Here is a 21568-nt window from a genome sequence, read left to right as displayed (position 1 = left end):
GTTTAAAAGTCATTTTCATTTAGTGCAATCTAAATGAAATCTTGAGACTAATTTTCTACCACCTCCCAACGTGGTCTTATTTATTCAAATGTAACAATAATTATTACATGACTTTAATTTTATATCGAGCTCCAATACAACAAAATTATAAACACTGTATTAACCTACGCTAATTCACTTATAACGAAAATATATATTTATAATATAATTAGTATACCATTAACGAAAATAATCAATATAGAACAAATGTAAAGATATACAGTTCAAATCAAATAATCAATCAAATCAAATTAGGAAAGAATTTTCCATAGCTTTTCTCTGGATACATCAATTAACAAGAAAAAAATTGTACCAAATCCGCAATTTTATTAACTTATTCAACCCCTCATATATACATTAAACACACAAATTAACCAACATCTAATATCCAAAAACCTCACGGTCTTATTACATCTTGGCTTCTCTGCCCCGCCTCCCTTGTCTTCTGGCCCACCGTCTCCTGCACGCGCCGCCGTGCATGATCCAGCTGCTCTGGCAAGCTCCCCCGCATTCGCCTAACGTAGTTCAGCAACCACGAAATCGAGGACAGGGCGGTGATGCCGAAAGCTCCGGAGGTCAAGAAACCGGTGACGGCTAGGGCGATGGTTAGGGCGGCGGGGACCAAGATGGGGCTGAAGATGACGAAGAGCGGGGTGGCGACGGCGAGGCCGATGATGGTCCCGGTAAGAATGAGACCGGCTAGGCAGAGGAGGACGGCGCCGAGGGGGAAGAGGGTCACGACGGCGAGGACTTGAGAGGTGGAGGGACCCTTTTCGGGGAGGTAGCTCTTGATGACGTCGGTGGGGCGCTGGTCGTGGGGTTGCTCCGCCATGGGGACGGCGCGACTCCGGTGTGTGTGAGAGGAAATGCAATGGGAGGTAGGATGTGTACTTAAGCAGTAGGGAATACGGACGCGTGGAAGCATAGAGTGACAGATGTTTGACTATAATGCATGCAGAAAATATAAATCAAAATATTACATAATTTAATATTTGAATACATCTCCTCGTAACTGAAAAATTATTTGATATTAATATCTTAACATATTTTTTTATGTGCAAATTCTATAAATAAAATATTTTTTTTATAAATAAATGATGAGATTCGAATTCAAAATTTTTTATTTGACGTAATTCTGATACTATGTTAAGTAATCTCATCATCTAAAAGTTCAAACTATTAGGAAGGAGAAATATCAAATTTTAATATTTTAATAACAATTTAATAAAATGGAAAAGTGACATTTTTCGTCCCGTAACTTAGAACTTTTTCACTTTTAATTGGTCCCATTGATTACGAAATTCCCAAGTTTGTTTCTGTAACATTTGAAAAGTAGCACTATTCGTCATGGAACATCTTTTCGTTATATATTTTGACAAAAAATACCACGTGCTTGGCGCATGACAATTTTTAGAGTCTTTACACTTTTGGTCCCATATATTACAGAATTCTCACTTTTGGTTCCATAACTTTTAAAAAGTTATACTTTTAGTTCCAAGCACTTAATGGCGACGTGGTCTTTTCTGTTAAACATCTAACAAGAAGGTGTCGTTGGATCAAAATTGCTACTTTTTACAAATTAAGGAAACAAAAGTGAGAATCTCGTAATTAATGAGATCAAAAGTAAAAATAAATTACAGACTTTTTCTAATAAAATTAATAATCTAATTATCCTCTAAGTTAGGTTTGTGTTTAATCAAAGGGTATTGCAATAAAAAAATGTTAAAGAACCATTAAAAAGACATTTAAATAAGCATTATATATTACACTGAAAAAAAATTATTCTCAATACTATAAATCACCATAACTTAAAAATAATATCAAATCAATATTATTATTATGGTCAAGCAAAATTAATACAAAAATTTAATTTTTTACTATAGTTTTTACCTTTCGCAATAATTTTACTTATGAAAATATTTTTTATAATTTTAATTAAAATTAATATTTTAATTTTACTTATAGAAATAATGACTCATTATAATATTTTTGCTTTTAATTGTAATAATTAACTATAACAAAGCCATATTTATTCTGATATTAGTAAATGCATATTAAAAGGTAGAAAGTAACATTACACAAGAAAATAAATGAAATGGAAAAAACATATAGTAAGTTCTAAGAGTTTTTTCTAATAAATTGAGTGTGAAAATATCAAACAATGAATGAATTCTGAATTATTCTTACTTCAGTTTGAAATCAATTATATAATAAGTGCAATAAATTTGTTATGTAATTAATTTACAATTCAAAAAATATGATCAATCGTATCACTTTTGTCGTGTGATCGATTTGGTTTGATAAGGCCTGATTTGGGTAAAAAAAAAAAAAAGAAAAACAATCTATTACAGTATAATTAATTTTATTCGATCAAATTCGATTTGGATAACAAAAAAAAGTTCCCACGACATAACTTACGATTAATTATTTAAATAATATTAAAAAAATTATATAAATATAATTTATTTAAAATATATAATATAAGTATGTCGAGTCGCGAATGTGATCCACAATTCGACTTAAAAATTATTTTTTTTTACAATTACCAAGACACGGATCGGACCCACGACCCGGTAACTTCATGTCATGGATCATATCCACGACTTGAATTGTATATTACTTTGATATTTCCAACCCCAAGCCCAATAGGCTATTAGCTGGTGAGGATCTTGGGCTCGAATTATAATCTTGAATTCGGCTTTCGTGGATGGATTTGCGCGGCTTTGTTCACACGATTTAGTAGAATCTACAAATTATCAATAGTAAATTAATTATATTTAGACCCTTTTTATATTGTGTAATTATACTTTCTCCCAAAAACTTTTGAAATTACACTTTGCACCCATTTGAGAATTTTTCATTTATAAATGTATCCTCTTTTCAGAGTTTCAACAGAAAATATTGACTTCAAATAAAAAAAATATATAAACTTTTAATTCTATATCTAATTCAACACTTTGTATAAATTATTGACAGTGTGATTAGTGTTTTCCAATCGTTTGTTTTGTTCAATGGCAATAATTTGGGAACAATTTCACTACGTTATACTCTTTTAATTTATGTATATTATGTTTACCCCTTTGCAAATAGATATTATTTAGCTAAAGGCACCATATGTCCCCACTAGGGTGGATGGTCCTTATCTGATTTTGTGGGCCTTCGAATATAGGTTCAGAGGTCCTACGCGGATGCCACCTAAATCACCGTGGACGCCACGTGATATAGCTTCTACCTTGAATAGGGGATTACAGACTACTAAATTTCTCTGTGGACCTAATGGCCTTCTTATATTTGGGCCGTTGGATGTTTTGGGCTAATTTAATTACTTCATGGGCATTTTCTGTTTGATTCTTTGGGGACTCTACTTGAATTGGGCTTCTCGACACACCCTAGGCCCTTATTCAAATTAGGCTTCCTGCAGGCATGCACCCTTTAAGGTTTATTGGGCCATCTATTCTTTTAGGTGCTCGTGCGATATTTATTTCTTTTAAGCTGTCTCTTTCGACCAGCTCATTTTATGGGCATCAACAAAAGGAGTGAAGTTCAAAGTTTATGTAAATTTTTTACGACGTCTGCATTTTTTATTCAATCCCTAATAGTAAGAGTATAGTTGTAAATAAAGAGTACTAAAACGGGGTATCATGTAAGTGTACTTTGATTTTCTTTTATTTTAAAAAAGAGGAATATTGCATTTTAAAAAGGTTCTACATATAATTAATCTAAACAATTAAATTATTAATGTATCAACAAGTTCAATATTCATGTTCAATCATTTCCAAACTTATGGACCACAATCATGAGATCTTTAATAATGAACCCCAGATTCTATTATGTGGATATTCTTATTATTCTTCCTAAAAAGAACAAGTAATCCCAAGAACCCTAATAAAATAATATTGATATGGTACCCTAGATCAATGTGTGCATGCATTTGCCATAACCTTTGAATTAATTATAAAAAAAAAAGAAGAATCTTTTATTTGGCAAAATTTGTAAAGCCCATATATAAAATCTAACCCTTTGACTACTTTTCTAATTATTTTTTTAAATTTTGGTGAAGATCAAAAGAGAAAAAGATGAATAAATAAATTAATTATTATAGTGATAATCATGAGCACTATTATTGATAGCCATGCAAGAGAACCTCTCTTTCAACCCTAAACTAAAGATGTATATAAAACAACTCCATCATTTGATGCTGGCAACCAAAAATCTAACAAAATATGTGGTTCTAAAGAAGTCAAATATATATATATATATATATATATATATTTATATATCAACGGACAAGTTTGTGTCCTTATGTTTGAAATTAAAGTCTCATAACTTTATAAATTTATTTTTCCCGATCGAACAAATTAAAGTATCATGCAAATGATAATTAAGTTACAACTTAATTTGCTATCACTAATTAGTTCGGAAAAATATAAGCAACTCCTTGTGATATCGCAAATGAGTAAATTATCCCCTTATAAAAAAATAAATAATGATTTACCTCTCTATATTTTTTAAAATAGGATAATTTACCCCCCTATGTTTTTTAAAATGAAGCAATTTACTTCTCTGTATAAGGAGGTAAATTGCTTTATTTTAAAAAGTGAGGTCATTTTTAATATCACAGGAGGTAAATTGCTATTCACCCCTAATTATTTGGACATCTTAGTCTTAAGTTCTTTTAATTAAAATAAGATCAAATCTTATACGTATATAGTTGATCCAAAAATCTCTTTTAAGCCATTAAATCTTAATTAATAGCTTATATATAAGAAGGTAGTTAATTATTTATAAACATAAACTTAGTCAAACTCACGTACTTTATATTTAATTAGTAATTATTTTCATTATTCTTCTGCGAGTTTGTTGGACGCCAAGAATTTTCTTCACCAGATAATTCATTGAATGAAGCTAAAGGGATATGAAATTAATGTTCTTGAATTTTTTGGTCCAATTTTATTGGTTACTTATCTTATTAGTTTTTATTCTTTGTAAAAATGTGGAATCAAATAATAAAATCTTAAAAGGCAATATATATATATATATATATATATTAGTGTTTTTTTATCTTGTAACTTAGATCATTTGACGTTCCTTCTTTAACTTTTTAGAGTAGTATTTTGGTCTTACATTTTTTAAATTCTTTTGATTTTAGTTATTTTTTTCGTTGGAGTTGATCACCATTCTTATAAAAAACAATGCATGTAAATCGGAGCTTTTGTTCCTATTAGCACATTTTCTACCCGTATCTATGTCCATTAACTTAATTTTAGAATAGTATTTTAATCTTGTTTAATTTTCATAATTTTGGTCTTTTTCACTGAAGTTCACCTTCTCGTCGATGATGGTGAACTCCGACGAACAAAAGGATTGAAGTAGTAAAAGTTAAAAAGATGAAATATCAAAATAATACGGGAAAAGTATTATTTTAGTCCGTTAAGTATGCGTAATTTTAATTTTAGTCCGATAACTATGTCCATTTTTGTTTAGGTCCAGTAACTTACGAAATTGCTTACTTTTAGTCCTATGGCAGATTTTCGGACAATTTTACCCCTATGAGTGCATATGGACTAAACTGCCTTTCAAAAGTTGCATAGGGGTAAAATTGTCCGAAAATCTATCAAAGGACTAAAAGTAAGCAATTTCGTGAGTTACTAGATCTAAACAAAACTGGACATAGTTATCGAATTAAAATTAAAATTAGACATACTTAGCGGACTAAAATAATACTTTTTCCAAATAATACCCTAAAAAATTAAAGGACTAAAATACCAAATAACATAAGTTATAGAAACAAAAATACATTTAAATTTATTGGCGTTAATTTATCGGAGTACTAAGGCTAATTTATGTGAATCAAAATGTACTCAACTAGTACAGGCTCATTAGTTGTTGGATTTAGTCATCATGGGATTAATCTTGCATTTGGCGAAATGGTTTATCCCAATTAAATTAATCACATAATAAATATGATATATTTATTATATGATTGATTATTTAATTTTTTAAAAATGTATAACAATCATACAATAAGTGTTTTATATTTATAATATAATTAGTTCAAATTTAATCAAACTCGATCCAAAAATATTAGGATGTCTTGCATCATGGGCACAAAGAATAACTAGTTGACTGTTGTTGACCATATTAGAATCGGTAAATCTTGTATCCGGATTAGGTTTGTTGAACAGAATTAATCACATAATAAATATAAGGATTAATTATATTTACACTCCCTTTAAAAATTTTAAACTATACTTTTTTCTCAAAAAGATTTTGAAATTATAATTACACCTCTTTCGAAAATTCTTCATTTGCGCTTGGTCCGGTCCCTTCCTTTGAGGTTTGATCTGCAAATGATGACGCCAAAAATAAAAAAAAATTATATAAAGTTTTTTTTTCTTTATTTAACATTCTTATGTATATTTTGTACTTATAAAGGAAAAAATATGATATATATATATATATATATATAGATATGTACGAAGTAAGGTTAACAGTATCATATTTTTTTTATAATTACAAATTATTATGTGAAAATGTAAATTAGAGGGATAAAATTAAAAATTTATATAATTTTTTTACCAAATCAATATTTTTCATTCAAATCCAAGTGAAAGGGGGTTAGATGTAAATAATGAATGTTTGAAAAAAGTGTAATTAAGTATGATTCTAAAATTTTCTTGGGGAAAAATATAATTTCTTATTCTTAAAGTAGTCTAACTGTAATTAACCCTAATATAATTGTACTTTTTGGATGATTGTGATACTTCCTAAATCGCATTTCAATTGCAAAACTTTTGTAAACTTAGATAAATTTTAAGTTTATTAACCTATCACTCCTAATTATATATATAAAAAAATAGTATATGTATTCTATCCAAATCTCTTTTCTTATTCTTCCAAAAGCTTCTTTATAAATAAATTACATATAGTGGCATTTAAAAACCATCAAAATTGTGGTTAGAAACTATACTAATAAATATTATAATTACGAAACATTATGGGGATACAAAAAGTTATATATACTATGACGGAATACCAAGAGGTGTATGTATTTATATATACATGTATTTACAATACCCCCTTGAATATACCTCTTATTATATACCTTCTGCCTCATTAAAAACCTGTCTGAAAAAATTCAATGGGACAAAAATCAAGGCTAAGGGTCGAAAAGAGTACAATTGTATAATCTCCCCATCAATTCAAACAGATATATTTCAGATGTCGCATGCCAATATTATGTACGAGTTATTTGAACATTTTTGTTGGTAATGCATTCGTAAATAAATCTGCAAAATTTGACTTAAAGGAATCTGTTTAACATCAACCTTTCCTTCCACTTGAAGCTCGTGAGGTGGAGAAAAATTTTGGTGATATGTGCTTGGTTCTATCACCTTTAATATTGCCATTCTTGATTTAGGCGATGCACGCTGCATTGTCTTCATATATTAGTATGAGACTTTTCCTCGATTAATTCTAGTCCACATAATTTACGATATATATTATGTATCAATTATTTGAGCCATACACATTTATGCCCAACCTCATGCAATGCAATTAACTCTGCATGATTTGATGAGGTGGCTACCGAAGTTTGTTTTATTGAATGGCATGAAATATCATTCACCATACATGAATAAATATCCAGATTGAGATATAGCTTTATGTGGATCAGACAGACAACCCACAGTTGAATAGCCAACTAAATTGGTTACTTTGGCATTCTCATGCCGTTCAAAATATAGTCCCATGTCACTTGTTCCACGTAAATATCTCAGAATGTGTTTGACACTATTTTAGTGTCTCTTTGTTAGTGTTTGGCTATATCTTGCTAGTAGATTAACTGAAAATGCTATAGTTGGTCAGGTATTAATAGTAAGATATATCAATGTACCAATTGCACAGAGATGTGGTACTTTTGGATCCAAAATCTAATCATTGTATGCTGGAGAACAAAATGGATCCTTGTTAACATTGAGTGACCGAACTGCCATAGGTGTACTAAATGGATGAGTGTTGTTTATATGAAAATGTTTAAGCACATTTTCTATATAGTTCGTTTGATAAATGAAAAGCCTTAGTATGTTCGAACTGCAGACAATACTATATAGTACCTAAATTTTTCATCTCAAACTCACTTTTTAAGTAATCAATTGCTTGTCGAATTTTTTCAGGAGATTCAATGATATTCAAATCATCAACATACACAACTAAGATTACGAATCCCGACTCTGTCCTCTTTATGAATAAACAGGAACTTATTTGATTATAACAAAATCCGTTCTTTATTAAGTACTCACTAAGATGATTGTACTACATATGTCCTGATTGTTTAAGTCCATACAATGACATTTTCAATTTAATGGAGTACATATGACGGAGCTTTGACTTTAATGCTTCGGGCAATCCTTATGGGATTCTCATGTAGATATCTGTATCCAATGACCCATACAGATTTACAGTTACCACATCCATGAGCTGCATTTGGAGTTGTTCAATTACTGATATATTGATTAAGAATCTAAGTGTGGTTGCATCTATTACACGTGAATACGTTTCAGTATAATCAATTTTTGATTTTTGAGTAAAGCATTGTGCCATAAGTCTAGCTTTGTACCTTACAACTTCAAACAACCACTTATAGCCAACTCGCTTGACACCTTTTGGTGTTGAGTTAAACATCACTTATTTAGCGAGTCAAGCTCATCTTGTATTGTCGTTTTCCAAAATCATTTAAAGTGTCGATATTCCTTCATAGTTTGAGGATCATTTTCATTTTCATCCATGATTTTAACGGCTATAGAATAGGCAAAAATCTCATTTATTTCAATTTTCTTTCGATACCAACTTAAATTGTTGTGAGCATAATTGATAGACATCTCGTAACTATCTTTAAGATCTTGCTCATTACGTTTGGAGTCTTGATATAAAACCATTTTAGGAATTTTATTCTCAGAGACATTACTAGTGGTCACATTAGCGTTATGATTGATTGAGACGAAATGCTCCATTTTCTTTCTAGGATTTGCATCTTTAGAGCCAAGTGGTCTACCACGCTTCTGGCATATCTGTGACTCAAATGCCTTTGATTGATAAAGAATCGCTTCAGGAATTTTTAAATGAGCTGAAATATTTTTAGCTGGAATATGTGATTTTGTGACCTTTTTGGTATATATATACTCACCTAATAGCTTATTCGCAACACTTTGCAAAGGTATGATTCGTTGAATTTCATGTTCACTACCATTTGTCAGTGGATCCATAAAAGACATAAATGTTGCGTTCCATTTAATATCTTTTCTTTTAATCTCCTTATCTTCTCCCCCTAATACCGGAAAGATTGTCTTATCAAAATGACATTCCAAGTACCTAGAAAAGAATTGATCACCGGTCATTGGTTCAAGGTACTTAATAATTGAGGGAGACTCAAAACCAATGTAAATTTTCAATCTCCTTTGTGGACCCATTTTAGTTCTTTAAGGAAGAAGTATCGGGACATACACCGCACAACCAAATACCTTTAAATGAGAAATATTTGGTTGTCTTCCAAAGACCAATTGTAATAAAAAAAATTTATGGTAAGCGCTATGTTTAAGACGAATTAGAGTCGTTGCATGCACATGCTCCAATGCTGATGAAGACAATTTTGACCTCATGAATAAGGGTCTAACTGTTAACTGTAACCACTTAATTGACGACTCTGCCAGCTCATTTTGAGTATGTACATGAGCAACTGGATGTTCCAAAACTATCCCAATTGATTGACTCTAATTATTGAAGGATTTAGAAGTAAAATTCTCCAGCATATCTAACCTTATCATTTTAATAGGATAATTAGGAAAATGAGCTTCAATTTAATAGTTTGGGCTAAAAGCCATGCAAACGTAACATTTCATGTTGACAACAAGCTTACATGTGACCTACGTGTTGATGCATCAATCAACATTATAAAATGTTTAAATGGTCCACATGACATTGTTAATGATCCACATATGTCTCTTTGAATTTGTTCAAGAAACATGAGAGATTCTACATTCATTTTTATTATGGACGACTTTGTAATTAATTTTCTAAGAAAACAAGTCGAACATATAAAATCAACTTTGACAAAGAACTTCAGATCCTTCAGTGGGTGACCATGTGAATTTCAATGATCCTATACATTATTGTTTTACTTGGGTGGCCAAGTCTATCACGCCACAAAGTAAAATTCTTTGATCAACTAATTTCGAGTTAGTGATACTATGTGTTTTAACAATACTTATCAATGTGCTATATAAACTAGGTGTATATGTTCGCATTCTTTCTAAAATTTGCTTTTGGTCAGTTTTACATATTGTAAGATACAAGTATTCCATACCATCTTTATTCATGGTTTCAATATGAAAACTATTTGTTCAAATATCCTTAAAACTCGATAAGTTCCTTTGTAGTTTACTAGAATATAACGTATCATTTACGTGTAATCTTGTTTCTTTAGATAACAAGATATTAACTCTTTCGGAGCCTTCAATAAGAATATTAACTCCTGAAATAGTATTTATATTGGTTCTTGTCATTAACAAGTTTGAGAAAAATTTCTTGTTTCTTAGAATTGTATGCATAGTGACACTTTCAACAAGACAATGCTCCTTGTCATTGAGAACTGTAATGGCTTGATCCTTTTTATATAAATGGAATAGATATATATAAGTAAAGGTAAAATTGATTCATAAAAATATAGAAGGCATTACAATATTGAAAAGAATTCCTCTACAATGGAAAATAAACATAACTTAATAATGAAAACATACTAATACCACTTGACATAAATATACAATCAGTAAAACATGTCGAAATCGTCAGGAATGTCACTAAACTTCAAGGGAAGTTTAGGGGGATCTTTATCATTATTTTCAGTGGATAGAAAAAAATCTGATGCATCTATGTGGGTATTGTATGAGATTCTAGCCTCAATAAAATTAGTCTCAACTTCTCTATCCTTTTCTTTCAAAGAAGCCTGGTATAATTTTACTAGACGTTGTGCTGTTCAACAGGTACAAGACCAATGCCCAAACATTCCACATTTGTGACAAAGATCTCGATTTAAGTTTTCTCTTATAATTCTTTACCTTACTCCCATTGTTTTCTGAATGTTGGAATTAATTCATGTATTATGATGATGTCCATGATCATTACCACGACTGCTATGACCACGACCACGTCCATAAGAATAGCCCCGTGGTGAGCTATGGTATCGATCATGCCTCTTTTATGAAGAAGTAGCATTTGCCTCAAGAAATACTGTTGAATTGTCAGGAAGTGATTTAGAACCATTGAGTTAGGTATGATGGTTATTCAATAAAAGCTGATTATTTTCTCTCGCAACAAGTAGGCATGAAATCAATTCTGAAGAGGTTTTGAACCCATGTGCTCCGTACTGCTGCTGGAGTACAAGGTTAGATGCATGAAAAGTTGAAAATGTTTCTTTCCAATATTTGTTTATTTGTCACATCTTCTCCACATAACCTCAATTTTGAAACAATTCGAAGCATCTCAGAATTATATTCGGCGATTATTTTGAAATCTTGCAATCACAATTGTAACCAATATATCTTGCACGTGGTAAAATTACATTCTTTTAACGGTTAAATCGGTCATTTAAATTCTTTCAAAGTTGAAAAGGACTTTTAACTATTAAATATTGAGACTTCATAACATTCGTAATTTTTTATACATAATTATGGGTTAAGTTGATAGTTACTAGAGAATTTAAATTCAATCATAAATTAATTATGAGTAGAAATAGGAATATATTAAAAGTTCAAAGGACTAAATCGATATTTTATAAAGTATTGGGGGTTAAAAATTATTATTTTCAAAAGTTAAGGGGTCAATCATAAATTAGCAAAAATTGTTAAAAGACTTAAATAAAAGAAAAAAAAGTTAATAAAAATTTTAACGTGACAGCACACGTGGGCTGCCACTATTTCGTGGGTGACAAGTGGTGCCAGCACTTGAAAATACATAATAATAATAATAATAATAATAATAATATTGTATGTTATATATAACCATGAGAATAACAACAGTACGACACACAAAATTTTCGGAGAACATCCAACTTCTTGCCGCGACACGAAGGATTCGGGAATATAGTGGATAGAACAACTCTCTATTTTTTTTTTTTAATTGAAACCACCCGAAGGGGGAGTTTTTCGGAGTCCCCCATCTTTTTTTATTAAAAAAAAATGAGCAAGTTTACAGTGGGGAGTGCTGACTCCCTATCATTTCTAACAAAGCTGTAAAATCAGGAGTACTACTCCCTTACAAATATTCGCCCAAAGCATAAACGAGGAGTACTATTCCCTTACATTAAATCGCAAAAGCATAAATAAGGAGTACTACTCCCTTACAAAAGTAATACTAGCTAAGGTGATATACAAAGTTGGAGACGATAATCCAGTGTGTCAAAAAATTTCTGCCACTACACTCGAATCATCGGTTCCAACTAGCATTTGTAGATCAGGCTATACAAGAAATTCAAAGATTGTCACCAAAAGTGATGCATCATCACCAGTTGTAATAGAAAAATAGGGGAGAAGCTGACTGAATATTAGTCACATGAATTCTCAGCTTTCAAGTCAAAATGATGGAGCAAAACAAGTCAAAGTATGAGCAACAATGCAATATCAACGTGTGTACCAAATTGTAGCACAATCTAAGCATCCTCACAAGACAAAAAGAAATGAGATTGCACATAACAACCACAAAATAGAAGCACACAATTAAGCTATAGAGTAGACAAACAACAATGCAGTAACGAAAACAACAAAGCAGCCTACCCAGCATTCACGCGAAGCTAAGGCAAGGTAACAAGTAAGCTACTCAAGGGGGGCCAACAATAATTTTGAGTCGAACATGTGGGAGGTCACATGAGTCAAGGTTAACAATACCTTTCACTTTACCTGGGAGGTGTTCCTTGGTAAGGATGCTAAGTTGTTGGGATGTACATGCTTGATTGGCTAGAAAGTCCGCCACTTGGTTTCCTTCTCTAAAGATGTGAGAGATTTTATATTCGATTTGCCTCAACAGTTTTCGAATGCTTTGAAGGGTGATCTGATAGAACAACTCTCTATTTACTAATTAAAGTATCGTAAAATTGAGGTAAATAAATAATTAGTGTTATTTATATGCATTTTCTTGACATAAAAATACTTTTATTGTAAGTCTACGATTTGTGTTGCTAATAATCTATAAGAAGAATATGGTCGTTGACAGGTTAAGGTGAATGATTATTTAGTGAAAGCAAGATAAATAAATAATTATTAATTGTTATCTATATATGTTTTCTTTCCTTGTGATATTATTGTTATATAAGTTTGTAATTCATACTGAAATTGGTTTGTTTAAAAATATATGAGTGGTGAATGGTTTAATTTGAATGATTATGTTGTGAAAAATGAATCGAGAAAATATATGAAAGTATTATATTTGTTGAATGTTGTGTTATTGGTGCTGGTAAATGAAAAGGTGTCCATATATGGGTTTACGTTGCTAGCTGCTTACAAGAATGGTATATGTGGAAATAAGGGAGTGGTGGAAATTGAATATAACTGTGATGTGATATCCTTTGATGCTGTTGAATAGCTTATGTGGCAAAATGAAAACAAAAGATCTATGATGTATGCAATGTGAAAAGAGCTATGATATGATATAAAAAGAGAGATGATAATATATAAAAAGAGTTATGATGCGAAATGATACTGATGAGCTTTCGTGGCTTGTCAAAGTGATTGACTAAAACATTATGTAATAAATAGTGAGGTTGAGTTGGTGGAGAAAAATACTATATTACCTTCTAATAAGCAGACTAGGAAAAGAGGAGTTTAGTTGATGGTCTTGTTATGAATGGTTGTGTATGAAATAAAGTTAAACGTGTTGAATTAAAGTTGATTATATTCTACATATGTTGGTCAATCATTTTGTTCGAAACTATACTTGATATACATGTATAGGTGATGTTGACTGTTTACTTACTGAGTTACAGGTTCATTGCTAACATTTTTCAGATATAGATTTTTACCCATCGAGGATTAGGTCCAATCCTTGCATTTCAGTCAGGTCGGACCAGTATACAATTTCTCATTTGTTAATAAGGATATAATTAAATCACCTTTCAGGGTTGTGTAAATATAAATTAAAAATGAGAGTGACTTGTGAACTAATTATAGGAGTTTCATGTTGTGGTATCTGATAGACATATGTGTAATCTTGTGGATGAGATGATAGATTTGCTAATGGTGATGATGACGAAGCAAAATCATAGTTTTAGCACAGTCTTGCTCGAAAGCAATAATTTTTCCTTTTATTGTTTCTCCCAATTTGCTACTTGCCATTATCAACACCAAGAGCATTGAAATTCAATTTTATGAGGTTGGCTATTAAGCTAGAACAAGTTAATATACACTTTTTAGCATAATATTCAACATATACATGTAAATAAAATCAAATGTATCACATATGAATATAAAGTAAAAATGACATAAAACATTACTAACATTAAGTAACATAATAAGTTACAATGTAAATAAATTGAATTATTATGGCATGCATACAACGAATAAAATATATTCAAGTTTGGCTTAAATCTTATAATGCTACAAATGACAATTAAATGATATTCATGTCAATTTTATTTTGTTAATATAATTAAATTTTATTCCACATAGATATGCTAGCAAAACATTTAAAATACATACATAGGCATATGAAAGAAAACTATGTAGGTAAAGTAAATTAATTAGATTAACTTCAAGTAATTTTGATAACAATATCTACACTATGACATAAAAGATTATCACGGATCAATTAAATAAATGAAGAAGCTTCGGGCTTCTTAATCAAACAATTATCTCAAAACATTTCAGGTGGTGAGAAAATAAAATATTATATTTATCATCACTATATGGATGATATTGCAAATAATTGGTATAAAAATAGTTTACACATGTCGAAGGTAATTTATCTCATTACTTAGTTTAGGAAGCAATGAAATTTTATAAAACATATCCACTTTAGGGGATGAAATCAAGAATTGTATGTCTACTTCTGTAGGCAGCATCAATTATAATAGAACTTTTATTTATATATATGTCCGGCATTGAAATGTACAAAATATGAATATTCATATTTGATTATTAAATAATCAAAAATAACATTAACTATGATATCTTAGATGTAAACAAATAAAGAATAAAAATCATATGTAGAAAAATTAACACTACCTTGATCGAGCGTAACGTCGTGCTGATAACGTGTTATAAACTTAGAAAAAGTTTAAATTTATTAACCTATCACCCTTAATAATATATAAGAAAACAATATATGTATTCTCTTCAAATCTCTTTTCTTATTCTTTCAAAAGTTTCTTTACATATGAATTACATAGTGGTGTTTATAGACCGCCAAAATTGTGGTTACAAACTATACTAATAAATATTATAATTACAAAATATCATGATAATACAAAAGGTTATAAATATTATGAAGGAATACTAATAAATGTATGCATTTATATATATATATATATATATATGTATTTACAACAAATATATTATAATATATACACTCTTTGTGCTATTACACCACTGCCAATCATTCATCTGTGGTTTGCTTCTTTTCCACGTCTTGCAGTAAGGGAAAGATTGATGTGGTCTATGGACACTGTTTCTTTGTATTCTTGTTCTGTAATAACCCAACACTTCACTCAGAAAACCCCATGCCACTCTGCTCCAACAGTCCCACTACATGTTTATTTATTGAATTCCAGCTTTCTCTATATTACAACATATATATGTGTTAATTATTTCAAAACATTGTCTAATTATTACATTACTCAATAATTACAAAACTAAAAATATATTAGTCCAAGAAATTGTCTAGTTATAATCATATAAGTTACAAAATTATCAGTAGAAACATCTTATAATTTACGTGATTCGGTTTCATTCTTTACAGAAATTATGATTGTATTTTAAAAAAAGAAGAATATATTTTAAATGGTAGGCAAAGGCAATGGATGCAGGAATTTTTTATTCAAATTATGTTCAATTAGGTCAAATCAATTATAGAACAAGTATGATATACTTGTTGGGCAAAATTATATTTTTGGTCCTATAACTTATTTCATTTACACATCTAATTCTTTTTTGACGAATTTAGTCTTGAGCATCTCAAATTTAATTTTTTTTCGATAAATATAGTCCTATGTTGACAATTTCAATTCATTTCACACTGTTACAGATATCATTTTTTCTCCTGTAATTATAAGTTTTTAAAACTAAAATTGTTAATATTGGACTAAATTTGTCAAAAAAGGATCAAATATGAGATGTTTAGGACTAAATTCGTCAGAAAAGGACTAAATATGTAAATAGAGTAAATTACAGGACTAAAAATGCTAATAACATGAAATTACAGGATCAAAAATTATATTTACCTACTTGTTTATGTAATTGATTACTTCCGTTGAAATATACACTAATCATACGATCGATAAATATATTACACTTGTTATATAATTAGTTCAGATCCGATCAAACTGATTCACATCAGATGGAGTTAGTGGGGGTGCATGCATATGTACAGTATGAAGAGCAGCTTTTAGCTGTTACAATGTAACTTCTTTTCCAAGCCCCTACACCTACAGTAGGAAAAAACTGAAATGAAACGCTGTTGCAGTGTAAGTTCTTCCGACTATTTGGCAGATCATTTGCAGTCCCTTATATTTTATGATCATGCAAGACAAGATGAATCCAAGACTGATTGATCTGATCATCATCAATGTTGGGGGGTTGATGATCTCGAGAAATATGACTATGAATTGGAGGATGATATGGACAAGATTGTTAGGAAATGGATCGGGTTAAGATGGATAACAGGTGGAATATGAAGGCGATAAAAGACACACGAATTTGTTAACCCAGTTTGGATATAAATCCTACGTCTGGGGGCGATACCAAGCCAGGAGAAAACACTCAAAGAGGAGGGAAATTGAGGAGTACAACACACACACACTTGTATGCAAGTCTTCACCACACGTGAAAGACAACACTCACCCTCGTCTCAACTCTTTCTTTTCTCTCTACTCTATTCTACTTTGCTCTATAAAACAATGCTAATAAGAGTAGTATATATAGCCATGACTTATCCTTTTTCCAACTCAACTTGGGATTTCTAAGTTGAATGAGGTTATCCTTCTCCAACTCAACTTTGAATCGGGTTATCCTTCTCCAACTCAACTTGGGAATTCTAAGTTGAATCAGGTTATCCTTTTCTTCTTCAAATCAATCTTCACAACTTAACAATCTCCCACTTGAAGATTGATTAGCTTTTCTCCACTTCTTTCTTGGTACCGCCGGGTTTGTCCACTCTAGTCATCAAGGCCAGTCGAAGCCGTACACAGCTTCAACTTCGCCATCGCAACCGCCTTGGTCAGCATGTCCGCAGGATTCTTTTCTCCTTGGATCTTCTCCAGCTGCAGTGCCTTCTTCTCCAGAAGTTGTCGGATGAAATGGTACTTGATCTCGATGTGCTTTGTCCGCGAATGGAACGCGGGATTCTTTGCCAGATGGATCGCACTCTGGCTATCGCTATGAAGAATCACATCTGCCTGAGGTTTCCCTAATTCACCCAACAAGTGTTGCAGCCAAATGAGCTCCTTAGCTGCCTCAGTAACTGCCACGTACTCAGCTTCCGTCGTGGACAGTGTGACAACCTTCTGCAACTTTGAGACCCAGGATACGGCTGTACCGCCATATGTGAACACGTACCCTGTAGTGCTCCTCCTTTTGTCATAGTCACTCCCTGCAAAATCAGCGTCAACAAACCCAAACAAGGTAAGCTTGCCCTTACCAAACACCAATGCTCGGTCCTTAGTACCCCTCAGGTACCTAAGAATCCATTTCACAGCTTCCCAGTGCATCACTCCTGGATTGCTCATAAAACGGCTAACTACTCCCACTGCATGTGCTATATCCGGTCGAGTACAGATCATAGCATACATCAGGCTCCCAATTGCTGAGGCATACGGTGTGACTCTCATCTTTGCACGTTCGGAGTCAGTCTGGGGCGAATCACTGTTGGATAGTTTGAACTGATTTCCCAATGGCGTTCCAACCGGTTTTGCATTTTCCATCTTGAATCTGCATAATACCTTCTCAATATAATCAGATTGAGATAACCATAATTTACCAATACCTTTGTCCCTTGTGATTTTCATGCCCAATATCTGTCTTGCTTCGCCAAGATCTTTCATGTCAAACTTCCTCGATAACTGATCCTTGAGCCTATTGATCTCCTTGACATTTGATCCTGCTATCAACATGTCATCAACATACAGGAGTAGAATGATAAAAAACTCATCGAACCTCTTCACGTAGCAGCAATGATCAGCATTGCATCTAGAGAAACCTATCTCTAGCATGAAGTTGTCAAACTTCCTGTACCACTGCCGCGGAGCCTGTTTCAATCCATACAGGCTTTTCTTCAGGCGACACACCTGCTGATCATCTCCATTATACCCCTCTGGTTGTACCATGTATATCTCCTCCTCAAGATCCCCGTGTAGGAAGGCTGTCTTTACATCCATCTGTTGTAACTCCAAGTTCTCTGCCGCTACCATGCTCAACACAAGACGAATAGTAGTTAACTTGACAACAGGTGTAAAAACATCAGTAAAGTCAATACCGTATCTTTGTTGGAATCCCTTTACTACGAGTCTTGCCTTGTACCGCTTCTTCCCGTCTGATTCTTCCTTAACCCGATAGACCCATCTGTTCTGTAGGGCCTTCTTTCCTTTTGGGAGCTGACACAATTCCCATGTGTTGTTTTTCTTCAACGAGTTCATCTCGTCGTTCATCGCAAGCTCCCACTTGCTCTTGTGGACATCATTGACTGCCTCTGCGTAACATTCGGGTTCTCCACAATCAGAAAAAAGCAAGTAATAAAGAGAGGGGGAGTACCTATCTGGGGCCCTTCTCAGCCTCGGTTCTCGACCTAGTGCCAAGGGTGTGCTGCTTTCAGTAATCGGTTCCTCCGATACTGGTTCTGGCTCTATCTCCGTTTGTTCGGTTTCGTCCGTCTGAACTCCCACTGAATCCGTATCTGCTGGTCTCATGATCCCGGAATTTGAAATATCGAGATCAACAAATTCCCTTTCCTTCTTGTCATCGTCCGGGCTTACCTTCCTGTCGTTGTACATTACATCCTCATTGAATATAACATTCCTGCTACGAATTATTTTCCGGTTTTGATCATCCCAGAATCTATACCCAAATTCGTCAGTCCCATACCCAATGAATGTACATTTAATCGACTTAGCATCCAGCTTAGTCCGATCATCGTTCAAAATATAGGCTGAACAACCAAACGTACGTAAGAAAGAAAGATCCACTTTCTTACCACTCCATACCTCTTCTGGTATCCTGTTGTTCAACGGGACAGAAGGCCCTCGATTGATCAAGAAAGCAGCCGTGTTGACTGCATCTGCCCAAAACATCTTTGGTAGTCCGCTCTTCAATCGCATGCATCTCGCACGCTCATTCAGTGTTCTGTTCATCCTCTCAGCAACGCCATTTTGCTGAGGTGTCCCCGGGATTGTTTTCTGCATTCGGATTCCATGGTCGGCGCAGTAATTCTTGATACCTTCACTGTTGTACTCGCCACCGTTATCCGATCTGAGACATTTCACTTGTAGACCTGTCTCATTTTCCACTAGTGCCCTCCATCTCCTGAATGTATCAAAGGCATCAGATTTTCTTTTTAAGAAATACACCCATACCTTTCTAGTGGAATCATCGACGAATGTCATGTAGTACGTTGATCCACCAAGAGATGACACTGGTGCTGGCCCCCACAAATCGGTGTGAACAAGCTCCAACTTTTCTTTCCTCGGAGTTCTTCCTGTGGTCAAGAAGCTCACCCGCTTCTGCTTTCCGAACACGCAGTGTTCACAATGACCCACCTCCACCGATTTTAACTCGGGCAACCGTCCTTTCGACTTCAGCACGTTCATTCCTTTCTCGCTCATGTGGCCCAAGCGATTGTGCCACAGGTTAGCCTGCGATACAGTTCCTGCAAAGGGAATGTTTGAACTAGATCCTCCCGCCATGTAGAGCGTTCCCGACTTTAGTCCTCGAGCCAAAGTCATTGCTCCCCGACTGATCTTCCACTTCGCGTCTCCAAACGTCGTGTGGAATCCATCACTATCCAGCTGTCCGACTGAGATCAAGTTCCTTTTCAGTCCTGGTATGTGTCTCACATCATGTAGGGTCCAGCATGACCCATTCGTTGATTTGATCCGCACATCTCCCTTTCCTACAATCTTGAGGGGTTTGTTATCTGCAAGATAAACTAAGCCAAAATCACCTGAGGTGTATGGCTCCATGATGTCTTTGTTGCTGCATGAGTGGAATGAGGCCCCTGAATCCACAACCCAATCATCGGAAGAACTGCTCACACTCAACAAGAGTGCATCCGTGATCTCCTCCGTCGCGGCATTCGCTGTTCGGCCCTCCTTTTCCTTCTTTGGCGCCCGACATTCGCTTTTCATGTGTCCGGGCTTCTCGCAGTTCCAGCACACCATCTCCTTCTTGCCCTTGTTCTTCCCCCTGGACCTTGACCTTGACCTTCCACGGTATTTACCCCGTGTGTCAGGTCTCCCTCTGGACTCTGTATGTAGCGCAGAGCCAGATGATCCACCCGTTTGCTTTCTACGGGTTTCCTCGTTCAACATCATGTCTCTGATGTTGTCGAACTTCATCTTCTCCTTCCCAGACGAAGTGCTCACTGAAGTAACAACCACATCCCAACTGTCAGGTAAAGATGAAAGCAAAATTAACGCTTTTACCTCATCGTCAAACACGATATCCACAGACGCCAGCTGTGTCGTGAGTTGGTTGAAGTCATTGAGGTGATCGGCCACCGACTTCCTCTCCTCCATCTGCAACCTGAATAGTTTTTTCATCAGCATAACCTTGTTCATTGCTGAGGGTTTCTCGTACATATCGGCAAGAGTCTGTAGAACTTCCTTCGTGCTCTTTGCTCCCTTCACATGATAGGCGACATTCCGAGAGAGTGACAGGATTATTGCGCTCATCGCCTTTCGATCGAGCACCTTCCATTCTTCATCACTCGTCTTCTCGGACTTCTCTGCAAGTGGTTCGTACAGGTCCTTCCCGTACAGGTAGGCCTCCATCTGCATACGCCAAAACCCAAAGTCGGAACCATTGAACCGTTCGACTGGAAACTTTCCCTCCATCTTAACTCCTTGAACCAGGCTCTTGATACCAGTTGTTAGGAAATGGATCGGGTTAAGATGGATAACAGGTGGAATATGAAGGCGATAAAAGACACACGAATTTGTTAACCCAGTTTGGATATAAATCCTACGTCTGGGGGCGATACCAAGCCAGGAGAAAACACTCAAAGAGGAGGGAAATTGAGGAGTACAACACACACACACTTGTATGCAAGTCTTCACCACACG

At 33.8% G+C, this 21568-nt stretch overlaps 1 protein-coding gene across 1 annotated transcript; it reads right to left on the bottom strand.

The window, feature by feature from the left end:
* Positions 1 to 346: 346 nt before the first annotated feature.
* Positions 347 to 882, bottom strand: LOC105157251 (oleosin 18.2 kDa-like). Its single transcript, NM_001425500.1, has one exon. It carries the CDS (start codon positions 869 to 871, stop codon positions 437 to 439), a length of 435 nt encoding a protein of 144 aa, NP_001412429.1. The 5' UTR covers positions 872 to 882; the 3' UTR covers positions 347 to 436.
* Positions 883 to 21568: the final 20686 nt, after the last annotated feature.

Source organism: Sesamum indicum, linkage group LG3 (assembly GCF_026168435.1).
Source record: "Sesamum indicum cultivar Baizhima isolate 11 linkage group LG3, ASM2616843v1, whole genome shotgun sequence".
Classification (NCBI taxonomy): Eukaryota; Viridiplantae; Streptophyta; class Magnoliopsida; order Lamiales; family Pedaliaceae; genus Sesamum; species Sesamum indicum.
Note: the sequence above shows the minus strand (reverse complement) of the source record. Positions and strands in the feature narration are given on the sequence as shown.

What these genes read in the sequence shown, in the direction of transcription:
- LOC105157251 (NM_001425500.1), bottom strand. Translation starts at nt 871, where the DNA reads ATGGCGGAGCAACCCCACGACCAGCGCCCCACCGACGTCATCAAGAGC.